Here is an 18,777-nt window from a genome sequence, read left to right on the forward strand (position 1 = left end):
AAATGCATTACAAAAAGACTAAAATAAAGTTACAATCAGAAAAAGCCAAAGAAACAATTAAAATTGACAGACAAATAATAATAATAGAGGCAAGGTAATTGTTGCTTCAGCTCCAAGGCTAGAAAGTGACATGTCCTACTCAGGTTAACATGTGGAAATTTCCAACCCACATATACAGCAGAGTGTGAAGTTGCGACGGGACAGAGAAAGCGGCAATTATGTAATCATAGGACACATGAACTGGTCAAAAATAGACACAGTAACACAGTAACAGACTTTGCCAAGGTTTCTGTAGACAGTAACTATAACTCAAAGCTGGCAATTACAGCTTTTATATACATATATACGACTTCTAAAATTCTGCTTCACTAAGAAATATGCAGATCAATTTTTGTTACCTGATCGTGCTTTCTCTCGCACTGCAAAGGGAACTTCAAGAGCCTTGGCTGCATATTTAGAAAGAAGGCAATCAATGTCTTCAATGGCAAAACCAGCTTCTTGCCCCATAAGCAGTTGATGAAGTGTCTGGACAGCCACTGATGCCCAATCCACTTTCATATTCATGAGTAGCTGCTCCAACATCAGCAATGGGTTTGATGACAGATGCGAATAGACATCACGTGCTGAATCTGGCAGACTTAGTAAAAGCTACCAAAAGAAATATACAGTGCCAAAATATCAATGGATTATTATGCAGGAAAATTGACAAGCAAAGAACTGCTCAACTTTTATTAAAACTTCAACATGTATTGTGAGCTCAATTTTAAATCAAAGCTGACATAAATAAAGGTAGACAATGCTATCAAAATGTTCGTAAGTGGTTCACAACTTTGGAGTGCAGCGATAGTTGTTATGCCGGTAACATATGTGTGGCAATAACTGAAAAACTTAATGCTTTCACCTCATTATGGTACAATTACCTGAGACAGAAAATATATTGCTCATATTTTTCCATTAACAAATATGAAACACAAGCTATAGAGACAAATATATTTGTTGAATATCCCATTCTATGCACCATTTTGCTTTGCAAAATTATCCTCATTGTGATTTGAATTATTATTGCTCCACTTAGGACCTTTTCTGACGTTCATTGGATTCAGTTAGACAGAACTGTAGTCATTCATACAGCGGAAAACCAGAAGATACTTGACAAATATAAATGAAAAATTAATGCTACACAACTTCTGATAACATATAACATGAAGAACCAATGGCAGAGTGATAACTCTTTCTTACCTTTGATCCAATGCGCATGGATTGAATTTCATGGTGGCGTGCAGCAGATAGACTCTTGTGAAAGTGCATGGTAAGGTAATTGGCCAGAAAGTGAGAAGCAGCTAGCCCTGGATGCTGATCCAGAGCTTGCTCACATACAGCTTGGCACATGTCAGAATCATGGATTCCCTGCAGGAGCTAATGAAACAAAAAGAAGTGAGCAGAATTTAAACATATTTCAGCTATCTTTTTCTTCAAAAACCTCATTTACAAGCTGTTAAATGCTGAGAGGATGTTTCTGCTCATGGAAGAGTCTAGGACCAGAGGGCATAGTCTCAGAATAAAGGGGCACCAATTTAAGATTGAGATTAGCAGAAATTTCTTCTCTCAGAGGATCGAGTGTCGTTAGAACTCCTTGCCACAGAGACCTGTCGGGGAGAGTCTTTGTACATTTTACTTCTCGAATACTGTGAACAGTTCCAGGAATCACACCTTAAGATATATTGGCTTCGGAGGATGAACAGCAACAATTTCAGAATAAAAGATAGGATCCAATGGTTAAATCACAAGAGACAAATCAGGATTGTATTCTTCTGAATTTAGATGGTGGCAAATGATTTGATCGAAGTTTTCAAGATATTATGGTGAACTGGCAGGACGGATAAAGCAAAACTAATTATGCTAAACAGGGAGTCGAGGATACAGGGGCAAAAATATTTCAGAAGTGAAATTAGGAAATACTTCTATGACAGTCAGTGAATTCTAAAATTCTACTTCGGCAGACAGCAACCAATAAGTACATTTTAAAAGCTAAAACCCAGAGATTTTTGTCAAAGCATCAAGATATCGGAGGCAAACACAGTTTAATACCACCAATCAAGAATGATACAGTATCCATGAGTTAGTTAGGTTAACAAAGCATTTTTCTTTAAAGGGAATAAAATTTTGCTCAAATTCAGAACAGATTTTGTTTTTTTCAGAAACGTCATTCTTCTTTAAAAATTTGCCCTGCCAAGATATTAATTCCATACTTTACATGGTTCCAAAAGTCAACTGCCTCAATTGGCTCAACAGAAGATTGACAAAGATCAACAGTACGCTATTCTTCAGTACAGAACAACTCTTGAATAAAATCCTGTCCTTATCCATAGTCATGCAAACATTTCCAATATTTTGCCAAGTAGATGAAGCAGCTCAGGTCTCACAAGACATTTTCACCATCTTAACCCTAGATTACACCCTCTCCCCACATCCAGCTTACTCTTACAATTGAGAGAGTTAACCTGGAAGCCTTAGAGTCTTCATGGGTCAATTATGTACTGGGCAAATCCGTTGGGTCATCAAGGGGACACAGTATAATTTTGAAACAAATAGATATGTATTTGTCTTCCATTTGTCACCAAATACGCCAGGCAATGCTGCTCAGTACAACAGTCAACAATTCTGGCACAACTAAAGGAATACTTAGATTAATACTTAAAATAAAATTCAACTGTTAAAGTGACATGTAATGGTTCAATATCTAACAAAAGAACAAGAGAAAATTCAGTTGGACATGACTTCAGCAAGTCAATAGGCACACATTATAACACCAGTACAGTTGCACCCTAATACATGAGCAAATACCACATATGCTGAAAATCTTAAATAAAAACAGAAAATTACTGAAAACACTCAACAGCTCAGACAGCATATTGGAAGAGAAACACAGAATTACTGTATCATGTAACCATTTCTTCAGAGCCAAACTGAAATACAAACTGTTTCTCTCTGTACATGCTGCCAGATCTGTTGAATGTTTTCAGCATTTTCAGATTTTACTCCAAGCATTGTTCAGTTTGGGTTAGTGACTAAAGGAAATGAGCCAGATAAACCTCCATAACATTTGCTGATATACAGACCTACGTGTGATTATTAAAGCTCTGAATTTCAGTAGCACGTGCCAGAGGAATTGGCATTTTCTATTTGCTTAGTTTTTGACACGGATTCCAAACTGAATGTTAAAATGTCAGTCTTCAGGGAATCAGTAATAATTTCAGGATTAATGCCTTAAGGCAGCAATTAAAACAGGAGCACCAGTGATATCAAACTCTGAATACAAGGACTGTAACCATCTTAAATGAGTCTTCCATTTTTCATTATGTGGGATAAACAATAAAAACTGTGGAAGCAAAATCAATAATGTAAACAGGAGATAACAATATAGATGTAGGATGTAAAAGCATAGTGTGTCGTAAATGCCAGACCAAACCAGCTTTTTCAGTTGGAGATTTGTATCTTATAATGCATTTCCTATAAATTGCTTTACTGGCATCTCAAAGTCACCACAACTCAACAAATAATGCCAGGGTTCTATTTAGTACTTACCTGGAATGCTCGCTCTCCATCGCCTTTCTCAAGCAGGTGAAGGAGATATTCACGTCTGAGCTTCATTATAAAGTGCATTGGCACAGGATGCAGCTGGACCCAAGACTCACAAAGCTCAAACTCCTGCACATGACAAAGTATCAAGACTTTAGCGAACCGAATCCCGTGTGCATGCAAAAACATATCACTGGACAAAGCCTTCATTCCAGATTCAAGTCTGTTGTTAACACTAATATGGTCTGCTCCCCTATTCAACGAGATCATGGCTGCTCTGCCTGAGCTTATAAGAACGGAAGAAACAGGAGCCATGGTATGCTGATAAAAGTTAGAACTTATTTTGATATGACTCCCAATCCATAAAATGTCTATTGCAGTAACATTACTCAGGTTTGGGATTTTGGCAAATTGAAGTTTGCAAAGTTACGTTTCACCAATGAGTGGGTAACTACATTGATTTCAGATCTAACTACTACTTCAACTTCATGTTCAGGCATCAGCTTATTGTTGGTGTACATTTTGATAGCTCTTATACAACCAAACATGTCTCGTTTCTTTTGAACTTTAACAACATTCACACCTGCCATTACTGCACTAGTTTTCTTTTCCCCCTCAGCAGTTAGCAGGCATTGTAGTCACTTTTAATTTACATGAGTTACTCTTACACTCGTTATGATTCTCCATGAGGATTTTAAAAAATAATCTCTGTTCTTCCAGTGGCTGAAGGATCACAGGACAAGTTTTCAGAGTTTAACAATTTTACTGTAACAGGGAAACTTTAAAGGTTATATTTTACACGTGTTCTGAAGTGGACACTTACACTCCAGGAACAAGTCCCAATTCACTCTCCACTCTCATGAGCCTGCTTCCTTCAGGGTAACTTTTCTCTGCTGGGTAACTTCTGATCGCAGAAGTGACTTTCACTATGATGGCTACATTGGAGATAGCTGCTTTCAGGGAAAAACTCCTTTAAATCCTCACAAACTGGGTCTCGTCAATCTTACTGCAAGTTCCGTTCCATGTCCTGCCTGTTGAGTAATCAATTTTCTCTGCTTCAGCCACAGGGCAGGATTCCTCCATCTCCAGCTTATTTTCTCTCTGATGGCTGAAGACTGAATTGGCTTCAACAGCTTCTCGAAGATTTTTCTTCAGAAAATTCCTAACTGGATTGTTCAATGGCTTCCTTTGACATTTTCCTTCCCAAGCACATCTCATAGCAATGTGAATCACACTCAAAAACATTTCACTTACCCCTGCCTGCAAAATGACGTCCATTACAGCCTGTGGATTCTGACTGGATTCATTCCGCAGTTCCTGCCAGCCGGACCAAGGTACTGGAGATCCCAGGTTAAGGATCTGTCAATATAAACACCATTTAAGAATTTCAATACCAATTCACAACAAGTTGACAGCTTTTGTTTTGGAAAGAAAAGCATACATTAAAACAGACACAATTGTATTTGCTTGACTGTTCAACAAAGTTGAAAACCAAAAGTCAGTATCAGGATGCTTGCTTTTCGTCAAAAATGATCTGGATCTTGGGACAATTTTGACAACAATCCGAGACTTGGGAGCACTGTAAACTAAGAGTGTATAAATTGTATAACATGGTATAAAGAAAATTGGCAATTTGGCAGAGTGGGCAGATACTTGGCAGATGAATATCAATGCAGAGAAATGAGAGGTGATACAATGGTACAGAGAACATGGAGACAGTATAAAATGAAGGGCACTATTCTGAAGGGTATGCAAGAGCAGAGGCAGCTAGATTTATAGGTATGTAACTCACTATAGATAGCAGGACAGATTGAAAGAGACTGCATGGAACATTAACGTCAATATGAAGTTGGGCCAAATGGCTTGTTTCTCTTCTGTACATTCTATATAATTTCTGTGGAATAAATGCATTGACAGTACGTATTTCTCCCTGGTACTGCTCCCATTTTGTGAATTGAAAGATTATGACTAGTACTTACTTCTGCAATTTGCACATTCACTTCCGTCAGCATCTTCAGATGCACGGTTGACTTCCAATGTTTTTTTTGTTAGGTCCTCTTCATTTTTAGCCCATCCCGTATCATAAACTATACCAAAAATATAAACACTTTTCCCAGTTCATTACGTCGAGTGGCAGTTCTTAAGTAGCTACGGAGCAGATTTTCCCATTTCTAAATTCTAGAACTCTCCTTCCAGTTAAGTTTTCATCCATACTGCGCCTTTCATCTATTTTTAACCTTGTTTTCCTTCATGCACAGTCTCTGATACAGCTTGCAACTCCACTCTCCCATCATTTTACAAACATTTAGGGCTTGTTGCCAAGCCAGCTTTAAGTCTTCCTCAATTAACCTTTGCACTCAACCTTGCAATTGCTCAATAATCTTGATACCTCCTAATTTGGGAATTGTTCCACTCATTCCTATGGCCTTTCAGGCAGGCTACCAAGATCTTGCTCACCCAAGCACCAGAAATATTTTTAAACCTTCAAAATAAAATTCAAGTATGAAACGTTGAAGGAAACTAAACTCAGCACCAGAGACCTGGGTTCAATTCCACACTCGGATGACTGTCTGTGTGGAGTTTACACATTCTCCCCCTGTCTGTGAGAGTTTCCGCCAGGTGCTTCAGTCCAAAGATGTGCAGGTGAGGTGGGTTGGCTAATTTGCCCCTAGTGTTCAGGGATCTGCAGATTAGATGTGATAGCCATGAGGAATACAGGGTTACGGGGAATGGGGTCTGGGTAGGATGCTCTTTGGAGGGTCGTTGTGGACTTGTTGGGCCAAAAAGGGCCTGTTTCCACAATGTAGGGATTCTAATGACGAACCTAAGAATAATCCCTAGAAGTGTAAAATTTAATTGCAAGTATTGATAATGCAGAATTAAAAACACAACGATTGTTGCTTGAGAGAATAAATGAAGTGAAATACATTCAGGAAGAAAAGAAATTGCTAAGGTAAAACTGAAAGACTGAAAAACTATTGTTCAGCCCCAGCTGCTGTAAACATTAATTGGTTTTACAACATGGAGAAAAGCAAAGACAAGTTTTGGACACTTGCATCTGCAACAGCAAGTATAGTACAAAACCATACATTTTGTTAAAGTCAAAGTGACAGATTAGAGATAAATTTACAAGGTGGCCTGAAGGAATTCCAATCCTTAAAATTAACTTTAGAAGCAAAATAATTTGACCATAGCATTTTGAATTGTACTTAAGACTGCGGGTATCTCTAAAATATAACAGGTTCACAAGCAAAATTAACAAAATCATTTGCCAAGAAGTTTTCAATACTCATTGATTTTTACTCTACTCTGCCTAAAGAGTAAAGATATAATTGGAATAAGCAATAGCATTTCCTTCTGCCTTTCTGTGCATCAACCAAACCAATTAAACATGAGACTTATGGTGAATTGAGGCAGTTTACAGCTCAGTTTGAATGCACTAGGCCTGTGGAAGGTGACGGTACATGCATGTTGTATGCTAGCAACTAAATTTTGGGGCACTGCTATTCAGTATGCGAATTTATTCCTCTAATAACCAACTTGGCTGTCAGTGGAAAAGCTTCGTCCCATCTATGCCGTCAAAGACCATCATAATCCCGAAGATCTCCATTAAATCTTCCCTTAATTTTCTTTGCTCAAAAAGAGAACAATTCCAACCTCCCTTGGTCTCTCATCCAAATTGCACTTTCACTATAACCCTGTGCATCTTTACAGTATCCCCCTTAGGAGCATCCTTCCATTGTTACCTACTCCTGACAATGCCATTCAAAAAGTACTTGCATTTACATACTGTTACATACAAAATGTAACATAATAAATATTTGACTTTATCTCTGTAAATTATGTTAATATTTCTCTCATGTTAAAAACATTCCACACTGAACAATAAAACTAATAAGATTCTGATCCGTGTTTAAAAAGTGCTACAGATTGATTAACACAATGTAAAATATATACATTTCTTTAATCACTATCAATATGACACTGGAGTTTTAAAAAGAGCAAGCGCATAGCAGTATCAATCAAAATGACAATTAAGAAGGTGGAATAAAGGGATTAGAAATGTACTAATTACTTCTGACAGTCTTCATGTTGTGTCTCCCAGACCAGGAAGGATATGTTAAGGTGTTAGTAACCATCCGTTATGCAGATGTAACAAGTGTAAAGTAGATCATGAAGGACCCATGGAAGAAAAACGAATACGCACTTTACGAAAAATGTTACTGCCGACAAAAAATCTTAAGAATGATTCTGTTCCTAATTACAAGTACGTGAAGCAGTCAAGGAGTAAACTGTGGGAAACAAACCATCCTGCGACAGGACTTGGAACAAATTCCATAATCTAGCATCATACATTCAATAATTTTCAGTGATCCTGTCGATCAGATATCCTTCATATTAATATCAACTGATAACAAATGAATGCCACAAACCTTCTCATAAACCTGAAGTTCCTCCTTCTTTTTGCGTAGACTGGACTTAAATTCCCCGTCAACTGTACCAGGATCACTTAGACAATACGACAGAACGTCAAGACAAGCACCAAGTGGCCACTTCTCTGAGCAGTGGAGGACAAGTTTAGCCCTTAGAGCAGCAGTTTTTATGCGGAACACATATTTCCAACCTTCTTGCTCTGTCGATGTAACAAAAATTTGTTATGAAATAATTTCAGTAACTGAGGTAAAAACTAAAAAGGTGAACAACTTCATCTCCAGTGTTTAAAAGGAGATTGAATAAATAAAGTGAAATAGACAATATATGGTGTGCAAAAAAGCAGTACTTTGTGGGCTGAATAGTTACTTTTATGCTCCATGTCCACACAACTTGTACTCATTTGTCAATCTGATATAGACAGATGAAACTTCAACATTTTAGCAAAAGGGCTGATGTAGGAGATTGGTTTAAACATTTTATTACAAAGCTAATCACACCATGCGATGTCTCCACCGGCAGGTGGTCATGATTGCAGAATGTAAGTTTTCACAGCCAATTTCTGATACAAATATGGACACTAGAATTTATAGTGGGAAAATTCACATGAAGTTCATACTAACCTATGAAGCTGAAAATATCATTAGTTGATACCCTACAATGCTACATGAGAATTCAAAATCAAATATAGCCTCAAGTAAAGTAGGTCTGAAGGTCACAAGATAACTGAACCAAGGACAACATATACAGTTCAGATCTCATTTGTATTCATATATTCTATTTTCATACAATTCTAAGTTTGCTTGCAATGGAGATTGCCTACGTAAATTCATAGCTGTCATACTAGTAGTGGTATTGCAGTGTCTCCACTGTCAGAAGGGAAAGTTACAACAATAAGTACTCAGAGGCAATGGTCATTAAAGTGAACAAAACACTGGAAAACACTGACATAAATGGGCATGCAGATATTTAGAGGTTTTAACACAAATGGATACATAAAGAAACAGTGTGTATTTTGATGCTGTTTATTATTAACTGTAAATAAATTAGATACAAGAAAAACAGATTGCTGATGTCACTACAAAATGCCTGAGGTGTTTTAACTTTCATCAGGAGATTCCGACATAAAAAAGAAACACGAATTGTCAATGGCCATGGACCTCAGTGAGAGATCAGAACAGGAAAGCATTTTCAACATCCACCTTGTCAAAACTGTTCAAGATTTTATATACTCCACTCATGTCACTCCTCACTCTTCTAACTCCAGTACGCAGTCTTTCCTTATAAGATAATCCACTAATTCCAGGTGTTTTCCAACCCCACTAATCCCAATATTCCACAAACTATTCTACTTTCCTCAGAAAATTATATATTGTGGATGTGACAATTCTGGTCATTTGTGAAGATACTGTAGTCTTACCTCCTACAACTGCAAAGCTGAGCAGGATATCCTTCAGTTTCTCAAATTCTTCATTTTCATCAACATACAAGTCAAGAATTTTCAATGCTTTGAGCCAGTGACCATCACACAAGACTTGCCTGAAGATTTCAGACAATGTGCTTATAGCTACCTTAGAATGAAGGCCCGTAAGCAAAAGGGTAGTGCACGGGTTACCACACAGAGAGTCCTGGAGACTAGCAGTTTCTTCACGGGTTCCAGGTAAAGGTTCAGCCATTGTATAAAGAAAATGCTCAAGGATTGGAAATTCCTTCATTAACTGTTCACACTCCTTGGAGATCTGTTCCATGTCAAGGGATGCCTCTGTGCGGCCACTCAAACGATCCTTCCATGACAGACTGTGCCTAAGTGCCCTTTGACCTTGGGTGGCTGTTAAACAGACAAGAACCGCAAGCAACTTTGAACGAGACTTGATGAAATTCAGTGCAGAAGAAATAAGAGAATACGGTCCCAGGGAAGAATCTGCAGATTCATCTTTCAGATTTTCTTCTGTAAGATGGAATGAACTTGGAAAGACAATTCCTAAATCAGGAAGGCAGCGCTCTGAATGTCCTTTTATCAGTTCAGTCACTTCGCTGAGGAAAGTAGAACAGTAGTCGAATCTCCTGGTATTCCAAAGAGGAAGACTCTCACAGCAGCACCTAATAATAATTTGCTGTACACTCAAGTTCAATTCTTCCTTCTGCAGCATCATGAATATCCTAAAGAAAAGAATAAATTTAAAGTAACCATTAAAAAAAATTCACTACCTACAAACATAACATAGTCAATCAAAATCATAACATGTTCTTTTATCCTTTCTAGGACACTGCACAGCTTCAGCACACTTGATATGTTAGAGTGCTGTACACTGGCCGAGTATAATGCTGAAATGCAATTACTTTCTCTGGTTATGAAAACCAAACAGCACGTCTCCACTGGGAGCATACAGGAATGTAGAACTGATGTTAAAATTAGATTGGTTATGATCTTATTGAGTGGAGGAGCAGATTCAAAAGGTTGAAAAACCCACTTTTGTTTCCCATTCGTATGTTCACACGTTTGAACATTCTGCATTTGGAGACAGACAAAATTTAATAACATTACTAAAAAAGATCCTCATAAGATACTAATGGACCAAATCAATTGCATAGTTTTTGACAAGTCTCTTTCAATAGACAAACAGACTGAAAGCTAACTATGGTCAAGAAAATCCAACAGTCCATCATAGTTCATCCTGTCATAAAGAACCAGCAATTAAATATTCCTAAAATTGCTTCAGGACTTCTACCTCCATGATCAAATCTGGAAATGCATTCCATAAGTTTTCCACAACTAAACTTTTCACTATTTTGAATGTGTAACCTCTGACTGCTTTGTAACCTCTGACTGCACTGACATGCATTTTTGCTGAAGTAGAACTCTGTTATAACTTCCCATCCTATGTGCCAACTGTGAAACCTATTAAAAAAAACTGTTTTTCCAAAACTGAAATGCTTAAGTCTCCCAATCTTTCCGTACATCAGACTAAAACAAAACACCCTTGAAATCTATCCTGTGCTTAGAATATTCCAACTACTGACTTTAAAGAATAAATAATCTTGCACTTGGGTAGTGCGTTCCATGAAATCTGTTGCATTTTACAGTCAATGCATTAGAATTTACAATATTATTATTCTGCTAACAAAAATCTTCAAAATAGATTACTAAATCTAAATGGTAGACAGAATGCTATAGTAATCACGTTTATAATTCACACACAACATGTCAGTGAACTGCCCAAAATGGGAGCCTGTGCCTGCAAAAATGAAAAAGAAAAGTTAGAGAATCATTTCAGGTTACCTGTGTACATCTTTGCAAGAATTCAGGTGCCCAAGAGCCGAGCACTTGGACCACAAGTTCAGTTTAAGCACAGAAAGGGCATATTAACTTTACAACGGATAAAGCGCAGATTCAGAAGAATGATAACTTATTGAGATACAATTCAGATGACAGTTTCAGGGACCAGGTTTGTATTCCTTCAGTAAGAAAGGTACAAAAGGTGACATGAGATATTGAAGATTAAAAGGATTCTATAAGCTTCCTTTTCTTCCATTCTTTCACGAGAAGTAGGCATTGCTGTGTAGGCCAGCACTGAATGCCCAGCTGCAATTACCATGGCAAAGGTGGTAAAGAGGTAATAATTGGTCAGGTCAGGTTTCTTGGACATTTTGTGTACAAGAGATACCCAGACAATTAACTGCATAGATACGTGCCAATGTTGCCAGTGAGTTGAAACAGCTTGGGTAGGGGTGTAGCTAGTTCTGGAATGCTGTAAGGACCCATAGCTTTTGCATTATCTGGTATCTTCAGCCATTTATTGGTATCATGTGGAGTGAATCAAATTGGTTCAAGGTTGACGTTAGTGATGCTGGGGTCCTCAGGAGGCCAATGAGCTGGATCATTCATTTGCACTTCTGGATGACGATGGGTGTAAAATACTTCAGTCTTGTCCTTTATACTCATGTACTGGGTTCCCATTTGTCCTACTGAGGATAGGGATACTAATCTTCTGTTATTTTATTTATAAATAGATAAATGGAAATTATTTCCTCTAGAATACTTGGGAATTACCTGAAAATAAGGCAGTTCAGGAGGCATATCAAAAAGAAAATTCTTTGCTCTGTCGATGTAACAAAAATTTGAGAGTGGTGAAATTCTGAAATTCTTACACCCAAAACATTGTTTAGTCTACTATTTCTAAGTTTCAAAATTAAGATTGATACATGTTTTGTTATGTATAAGGCTTTAAGAGATATGGAACCAAAACAGGTACATGCAATTAAGATAACAACGTGAGACGCTGGATGAACACAGCAGGCCAAGCAGCATCTCAAGAGCACAAAAGCTGATGTTTCGGGCCTGACCCTATCACATGCAATTAAGATACAGGTCAACCATGATCTAACTGAATGGTAAAGTGAGGTTCAAAGGGCTAATTGACTTATTCACATTTCTACATATGGTGTGATCAGACCATTACAGGATAAGTAAGGAGGCAATAAACACCATGAAAAAACATGACGGTTCATGTTTTGCACATTGAGTATAAGAACAACTGTTGACATAATCACTCATACCGGTCAGGAGAAGTTGGTTTCTCGAAAAGTAAATGTGCAAAAAGTTGTGATGGGGTCTGTTGCAGAATTATGAAGGGATTTCCTACTTTTACCTCTGCAATTTGATCTAGGATGAAGAAAATACAATTACACTGATGATTGCTCAATTCCAACTATATGTCAACTTCATAATCATGCATTCAACAATACCTATCAACTGAGTGGCTTTCTGCAGCAAACAATGTAATTTCTTTCTCTCCTTTCCTGTTAAAACTTGCACTTACGTTCGCCTTTACTTTCAATTTGATTGTTAAAAAGTTAACAATCAGTTACTGAGTTACTTTAAAAGCAAACAATTACATCCAAACAATTTTAAACACAATATAGACGTGATCTATTTGTGACATATCATACCTATATCTCGGTTCATACTTCGAACGAGTACAGCCACAAATGTGTTAATGTAATCAAATATGCTTTGCACATAGTCTGCTCTTGTCTGCTCTTTATCCATCACATCTTGAATGCGTTGATCTAGATTCTTCACTAGCTGCTTCATCTGGTTTTGGATGGTGTGGCATTCTGGATCTTGTGATCGAGAACTTGTTTGTTCCAAGCAAGTGAGTATATTTCCTTTTAGATCTAAAATAGCACAACAGTTTCTATTTTTTTTAATATCCACAAAGATATCCCGTATGACATGCGCTGAGCTTTATAGATAGGTCTAATTTTCGCAAAGAAAGCTACATTTGAAAAAAAAGCATTAAAATGTAGTGGTACAATACCAGTGCACAAATTGTTCAACAACTGAAAAAAGGTTAATGACCTTACTGAAGAGTTACAGATGCTAATAATTGATTAGGAAGATTTTCAGTTCAATGCTTGCAATAAGTCTTATTAAATTAAAATACCTCTTCAAAACTTCTTTTGTTTGGTGGGCAGGTTTGCAAAACTGTAATCCCTAAATCAAGCTGTTGTGTTATTGATATTTTGGAACTTTTTAAAAAAATTCTTTCATTCACAGGATGAGGGCATCGCTGGCTAGGGCAGCATTTCTTGCCCATCCCAATTGCACAGACAGCAATTGAGAGTCAACCACATTGCTGTGGTTCTGAAGTCACATGTAGGCCAGACCATGCAAGGATGGCAGTTTCCTTCCCTAAAGGCTATTGGTGACCTCACGCAATCAAATTTGGTTGCATGTTTATGTAAACGTAGTGATCTGATCAGATATTCTTATCATAAATTTGACTGTGGTTTCAATTTTCTGGTCTGAACCCTCTAACTATTTGTAATTTTGTTATTTTTCATTTTTATTTACCTTTGAATTAATTTATGCGGAATCTGTTTCCTGTTAGGCAACCAATCTTCTATCCACACCGTTATGTTGCTCCCTAAACCAAGACCTTGTCCTACATAGTAACAATTGCTGTGGTACCTTGCCAAGTGCATATGGAAATCTAAATACAATCAACCACAAGTATCCCTTTTGAGTGCTCATCACTTCCTCAAGATACCTCAATAAATTGGCCAAAGACAAAGGCAAGCTAAGTCTGCCTGCTGTAATTGAGATTTCCTAAGCACCTCACTATATACTCCTTAATACAAGATTCCACCATTTTCCCTATGAGAACATGACCATAAATGCCCTGGGCTATAATGCTCTCCGTTACCTTTTTTGACTATAGTAGTCTCTATAAATATACTGAGCCAGAGAAAGCAGAAATATCTCTTCGATCCCTGGTTTCGGTCTCCTTTTTTGGACATAGGGGTACTGAGACAGAAAGAAGTAAGGTTGGTTAGAATACAGACAGAGCACGATAACTGTGGGGGCTGATTAACTTACCTTCAGGCTGCTGCTAGTGTGTGATTCAGAGTAACACTAACTGCTCAGGTTCAAATCCCAAATCAAAGGCGGTAGACTTGGAGCATGCCTTCTTGCCTGCCCCAAACATGAAGTGAAATGGTGCCACTCAAGCGATATAGTCTCTAATTATCTTTCTCTAATAGACAGGGAAGCCTATAGCTAACAGCAACAGGATTAAACTCTTGCCACTTTTACTTGATTTTAAGTGTTACAACTTTTGATTACTTTAACCCATGAGATTAAATAATATTGTGACAAAACAAGTAACATCTCTGGGTTAAGCTGCCCTTAATCCTTTACAGGTAAAGCACTAGAGAAATACTAAAATTTCCCATATAGGATGTAATACAAATTGATAAAAGGAATAAAGTGTAATTTTATCGTGCTTTTTTTTGAAACAAAACTTTAAGAATTACTGCTTGTTTTTGCAACATTGCCCTGCGTTAGGATAGTTTTCAAGAATTAAGAAAGAATCAAGTTCACATATCTTTGATGTGCACACACCACGATTACTGCAAAACTACACTGAATTGAAGAACATACATAAGGATGTGACGGTATCTACGTCTGATACTGACCAGGAGAGTTTATTGCTGTTTGAAGTTTCTGTGTGATCTGTTCCAGTCGCTCTGATAAATTGAGCTGTAAAGTGACACAATCCTCAGAAAGGGCAGGGTAACACGTTAGTAAGAGCTCTGTCACACTGCAGTTCAGGTGACTGGCAATTCTGTCCTCAGCAGGGTCTGCCAAAAAACAAAACAATAAGATGTGATAGGACATATGTGAATGATGAGCAATGATCAAGTGTATTCCCCGGCTTTTTGTCTTCTGAGAAATCTATTTGCTGAGCACGTATCAGGTGATGTAGAAAGACACTATCAATTTATTTGCTTGAGCTAAAGATGAACCTGCTCCTCTTAAACATTTGAAACTTAATATCAAGTGCATTAGAACATCAACCAATCTGTTTAATTTCGTCAGACTTCTGTTTCATTTTCAAATATTTTAGGAGTATGCGATATTGCCATCAGGAGACGAACTACCCACAAACATTGTACAGCTTCAGAACACGCAGTCAAAAATCTGTGCTCTTTAGGTGATAAGTTAACACCAGCAACTAATTTTATAGCACTTAGATATCTGATGAAGATTGCAAAAATAAATGAGTGATGCATATATTACGGAACAAATTAAAATTTTATTCTGTTATGTTCTCCACAGCTATTAAATAATTTGCAAAGCAGAACACTGAAGCCCACCTAACTCAAGTAGAGTCCTCAGTTTACTGCCAACAGCTACTATTGTGTCATTTGCGTCTGAACCTTTCACCCAACTATGATGGTCACATTGGCCAGCTGGCCAGAAACAAACTTCAGGCAAATACCACAATTTCTCTGTACTACTTCCATCACGTTGCAGTGAAGCTCAATGCACCTCCCAAATAGCTCATCTGTTAAATATACGAACATACAAATTAGAAGCAGGAGTTAACCATTCACTCGTTTAAGCCTGATCCGCCATTCAAAAACATCTGTTTGTGACTTCAACTCCGTATTCTCAACTACTCACAATAACCTTTGATGTGGTACTTTACCAAATGTTCTCTGAAAATCTTAAGTATAATACATTTACCAGTTTCATTCTATCCATATATCCAACTGTCTGTTTCTAATTTGTTTAATAATAGCTTCTAATGTTTTCTAGGTAACAGATGGTAAGTTGACAGGTTTAGTTTTCTTATACTTTTCATCGCCCTCTCTTTTCGAATAAAGGAGTTACCTTTTCTATCTTCCAATCTAAGTCCCTGAATCAAGGGAGTTCACTAGCCATTATACATCTTAGGATGATGTCCATTAGGGTTGGGTACCTGTCAGTCCACAGCTCCAACAATTTTTTCAGTAGCACTTTTCTGTGATTGTAATTCCCCGCCCACCCCCCACCCCCCCCCCCCCCCCCCACCCAGCTCCAAGTTTCTCCCTTCCTTCCATGAACTAATTTATTGTAGCTTCTAAGATTAATGAAAAATACTTGTTCATCTGCCATCATCTTATTTTCCCTTATTAATTCTCTAGTCTCACTTCCTAAAGGAGCAGTAGTCACTTTATTAGTTATTTTGATATTTATAGAAACTCATACTGTCTATTTTTATTTTTCTGACCAGCTTCCTTTTATACTGTAATTTTTCCTTTTTTTTGATCACCTCACATATATTTGGCTCTTTCAGAGAAGTGATTATAATAGAAAACCTAAATAGTAGAGGCACCAGCACCAATTCCGTGACATACCATTCATCACATCTTTTCAACCCTAAAATGATCCATACAAACAGCACTTAGGAGCGAAAGTAGGCCGTTTGGTCCTTGAAGCCTGTTCCAGCATTCAATACAATCATGGTCGATTTGACTGCGGTTTCAACTCCATTTTCCCGTCTGAACCCTCTAATTATTTACTCTTGCAATTTTGTCATTTTGATTTTTAATTAATTTATGCAGAATCTGTTTCCGGTTAGGTAACCAGTCTTCTATCCACACTATTATGTTGTTCCCTAAACCAAGACCTCGCCCTGTGTAGCAATATTTGATGTTGTACCTTGCCACATGCATTTGAAATCTAAGTACAATCAACCACAAGTATCCATTTCATAATGTTCAGCACTTTCCCAAAATACCTCAATAAATTGGCCAATCATAATGTGCCTTTCACAAAGGCAAGCTAAGTCTGCCTACTTCCATGGAGATGTTGTATATAGTACAAAGGGTTTGAGCTATAGGGAGATGCTGAATAGGCTGGGGCTTTTTTCCACTGAAATGTGGAGGCTGATGGATGACCTTATTGAGATTTATCAAAACATGAGGGATATGGATAGGGTGAATAGACGAGGTCGTTTTTTTCCCTGGGCAGGGGAGTCCAAAAGCAGGTAGCATAGGTTTAAAGCGAGAGGGGCAAATTTAAAAGGGGCAAAATTTTTCATGCAGAGGGTAGTGCATGTGTGGAAGGAGCTGCCAGAGGTAATGTAGGCTGGTACAATGACAACATTCAAAAGGCTTCTGGATAGGTACAGACTAGAAAGTGTTTAAGAGAGATATGGGCCAAATGCTGGCAATTGGGACTAGATCAGTTTAGGAGGTCAGCGCTGAGAAGTTAGACCAAAGAGTCCGTTTTCGCGCTGTATAACTCCGACTATCTCGGGATTAGAAAGGAGGGATTCACACTCTTGCAGTTGTTCAGCGATGTATGTTAGAAAGATGCAAGTGTTGGAAGATATATTAAGGATATGGCTTCATTGTCCCAAGGCATAAATAAACTCCAACATGTACAGTAAAGGCTCATTTGGGTTAGGTCGTGGAAGGCAATTTGAATTCTTTGAACTACGTGTGCTAAGAATTATAGGAGGGAGAGACACACACAAAAGGGAAACTAGCTTCAGCCAATTTCCATAACCTTAATAGCAAGGAAGGTTACTGTACTGGCTTTGGGTTGTCCATGTGAGCTGAGAGAATAGTTCACGATTTTGGTCATTCGCTGAAGGATTGCAGGAAAACCTTGGATTCCATCTGGATTATGACGAACACAATCGATCTTTCTGCCTGCAGGACACACAACACAAGGTAATATCAATGAATTAGGTATGTATTTATTGAAAGTAGAAAAATCTGAAAACTTGATTAAATAATTATATCAGTGTTTCTATTCAATGGTTTGAAAGTGCATTTTTTTTAAAAAAAGGTACTGTTGAAACCAAGCTTTTATTGTTTACTCCAAGCAACTACATTTACTTTATGATGACACTCAAACTGCTGCACAGTGCCCAACTAAACTGCAATTCTCTTCTGATTTAATGGGAGGAGCACTTTGAAAACAGCTACTTTAGAATGAATCTGAATACCTACAAAGAAGGTGCAATTTTAATTCACATACTGTGTGGAAAAATCTAATCACTGCCTTCAACTAATAACAACGTACTAACATTTTCATAAAAACAGCTTTATTCACAAGCTCAGCAAAACAACACATGACTAGTTCAAACTTTTCTCAGCAATACCTTTGTAAACCATTGTTTCAATTAGAAACTATAGGTCCTACCTTTGGACTCAAAGGCAGCCACAAGCCTCCTTTCTGCAGTTTCTAGGAGTTGTTTACAGGTTTTCCACAATTGGCACTGGGTACAAGCAAGGTCAAAGACAGCCATAGCAGGACCACTGAGATCCTCCAGAATCTCATTCAGAGGATTGGTTGGTTCAATTTTTACTTTACTCTTCCAGAAATCCTCCTGCAATGCTGAGTTGGCAACCTCAGATGAATTGATCAGCTTCTCAACAACATCAGAAATGGAATAAAACACCATACCTACACGAGGAAAAGAT

General features: G+C 37.7%; 1 protein-coding gene across 1 annotated transcript in view; it reads right to left on the bottom strand.

The window, feature by feature from the left end:
* The window catches only part of zfyve26 (zinc finger, FYVE domain containing 26), an 88,786-nt gene that overhangs the window by 38,891 nt on the left and 31,118 nt on the right, over positions 1-18,777 (bottom strand). Inside the window, exons 16-26 of the mRNA XM_059649222.1 lie at positions 18,497-18,760; positions 17,881-18,000; positions 14,992-15,156; positions 12,961-13,188; positions 12,568-12,673; positions 9,431-10,170; positions 8,013-8,212; positions 4,834-4,938; positions 3,586-3,708; positions 1,240-1,416; positions 399-648 (exon numbers count right to left, since the gene is read on the bottom strand). Of these exons, the coding sequence (XP_059505205.1) occupies positions 399-648; positions 1,240-1,416; positions 3,586-3,708; positions 4,834-4,938; positions 8,013-8,212; positions 9,431-10,170; positions 12,568-12,673; positions 12,961-13,188; positions 14,992-15,156; positions 17,881-18,000; positions 18,497-18,760 (2,478 nt within the window). The remainder of the gene's footprint in view (positions 1-398; positions 649-1,239; positions 1,417-3,585; positions 3,709-4,833; positions 4,939-8,012; positions 8,213-9,430; positions 10,171-12,567; positions 12,674-12,960; positions 13,189-14,991; positions 15,157-17,880; positions 18,001-18,496; positions 18,761-18,777) is intronic.

The sequence above is a fragment of the Stegostoma tigrinum genome, chromosome 10, assembly GCF_030684315.1.
Source record: "Stegostoma tigrinum isolate sSteTig4 chromosome 10, sSteTig4.hap1, whole genome shotgun sequence".
Taxonomy (NCBI): Eukaryota; Metazoa; Chordata; class Chondrichthyes; order Orectolobiformes; family Stegostomatidae; genus Stegostoma; species Stegostoma tigrinum.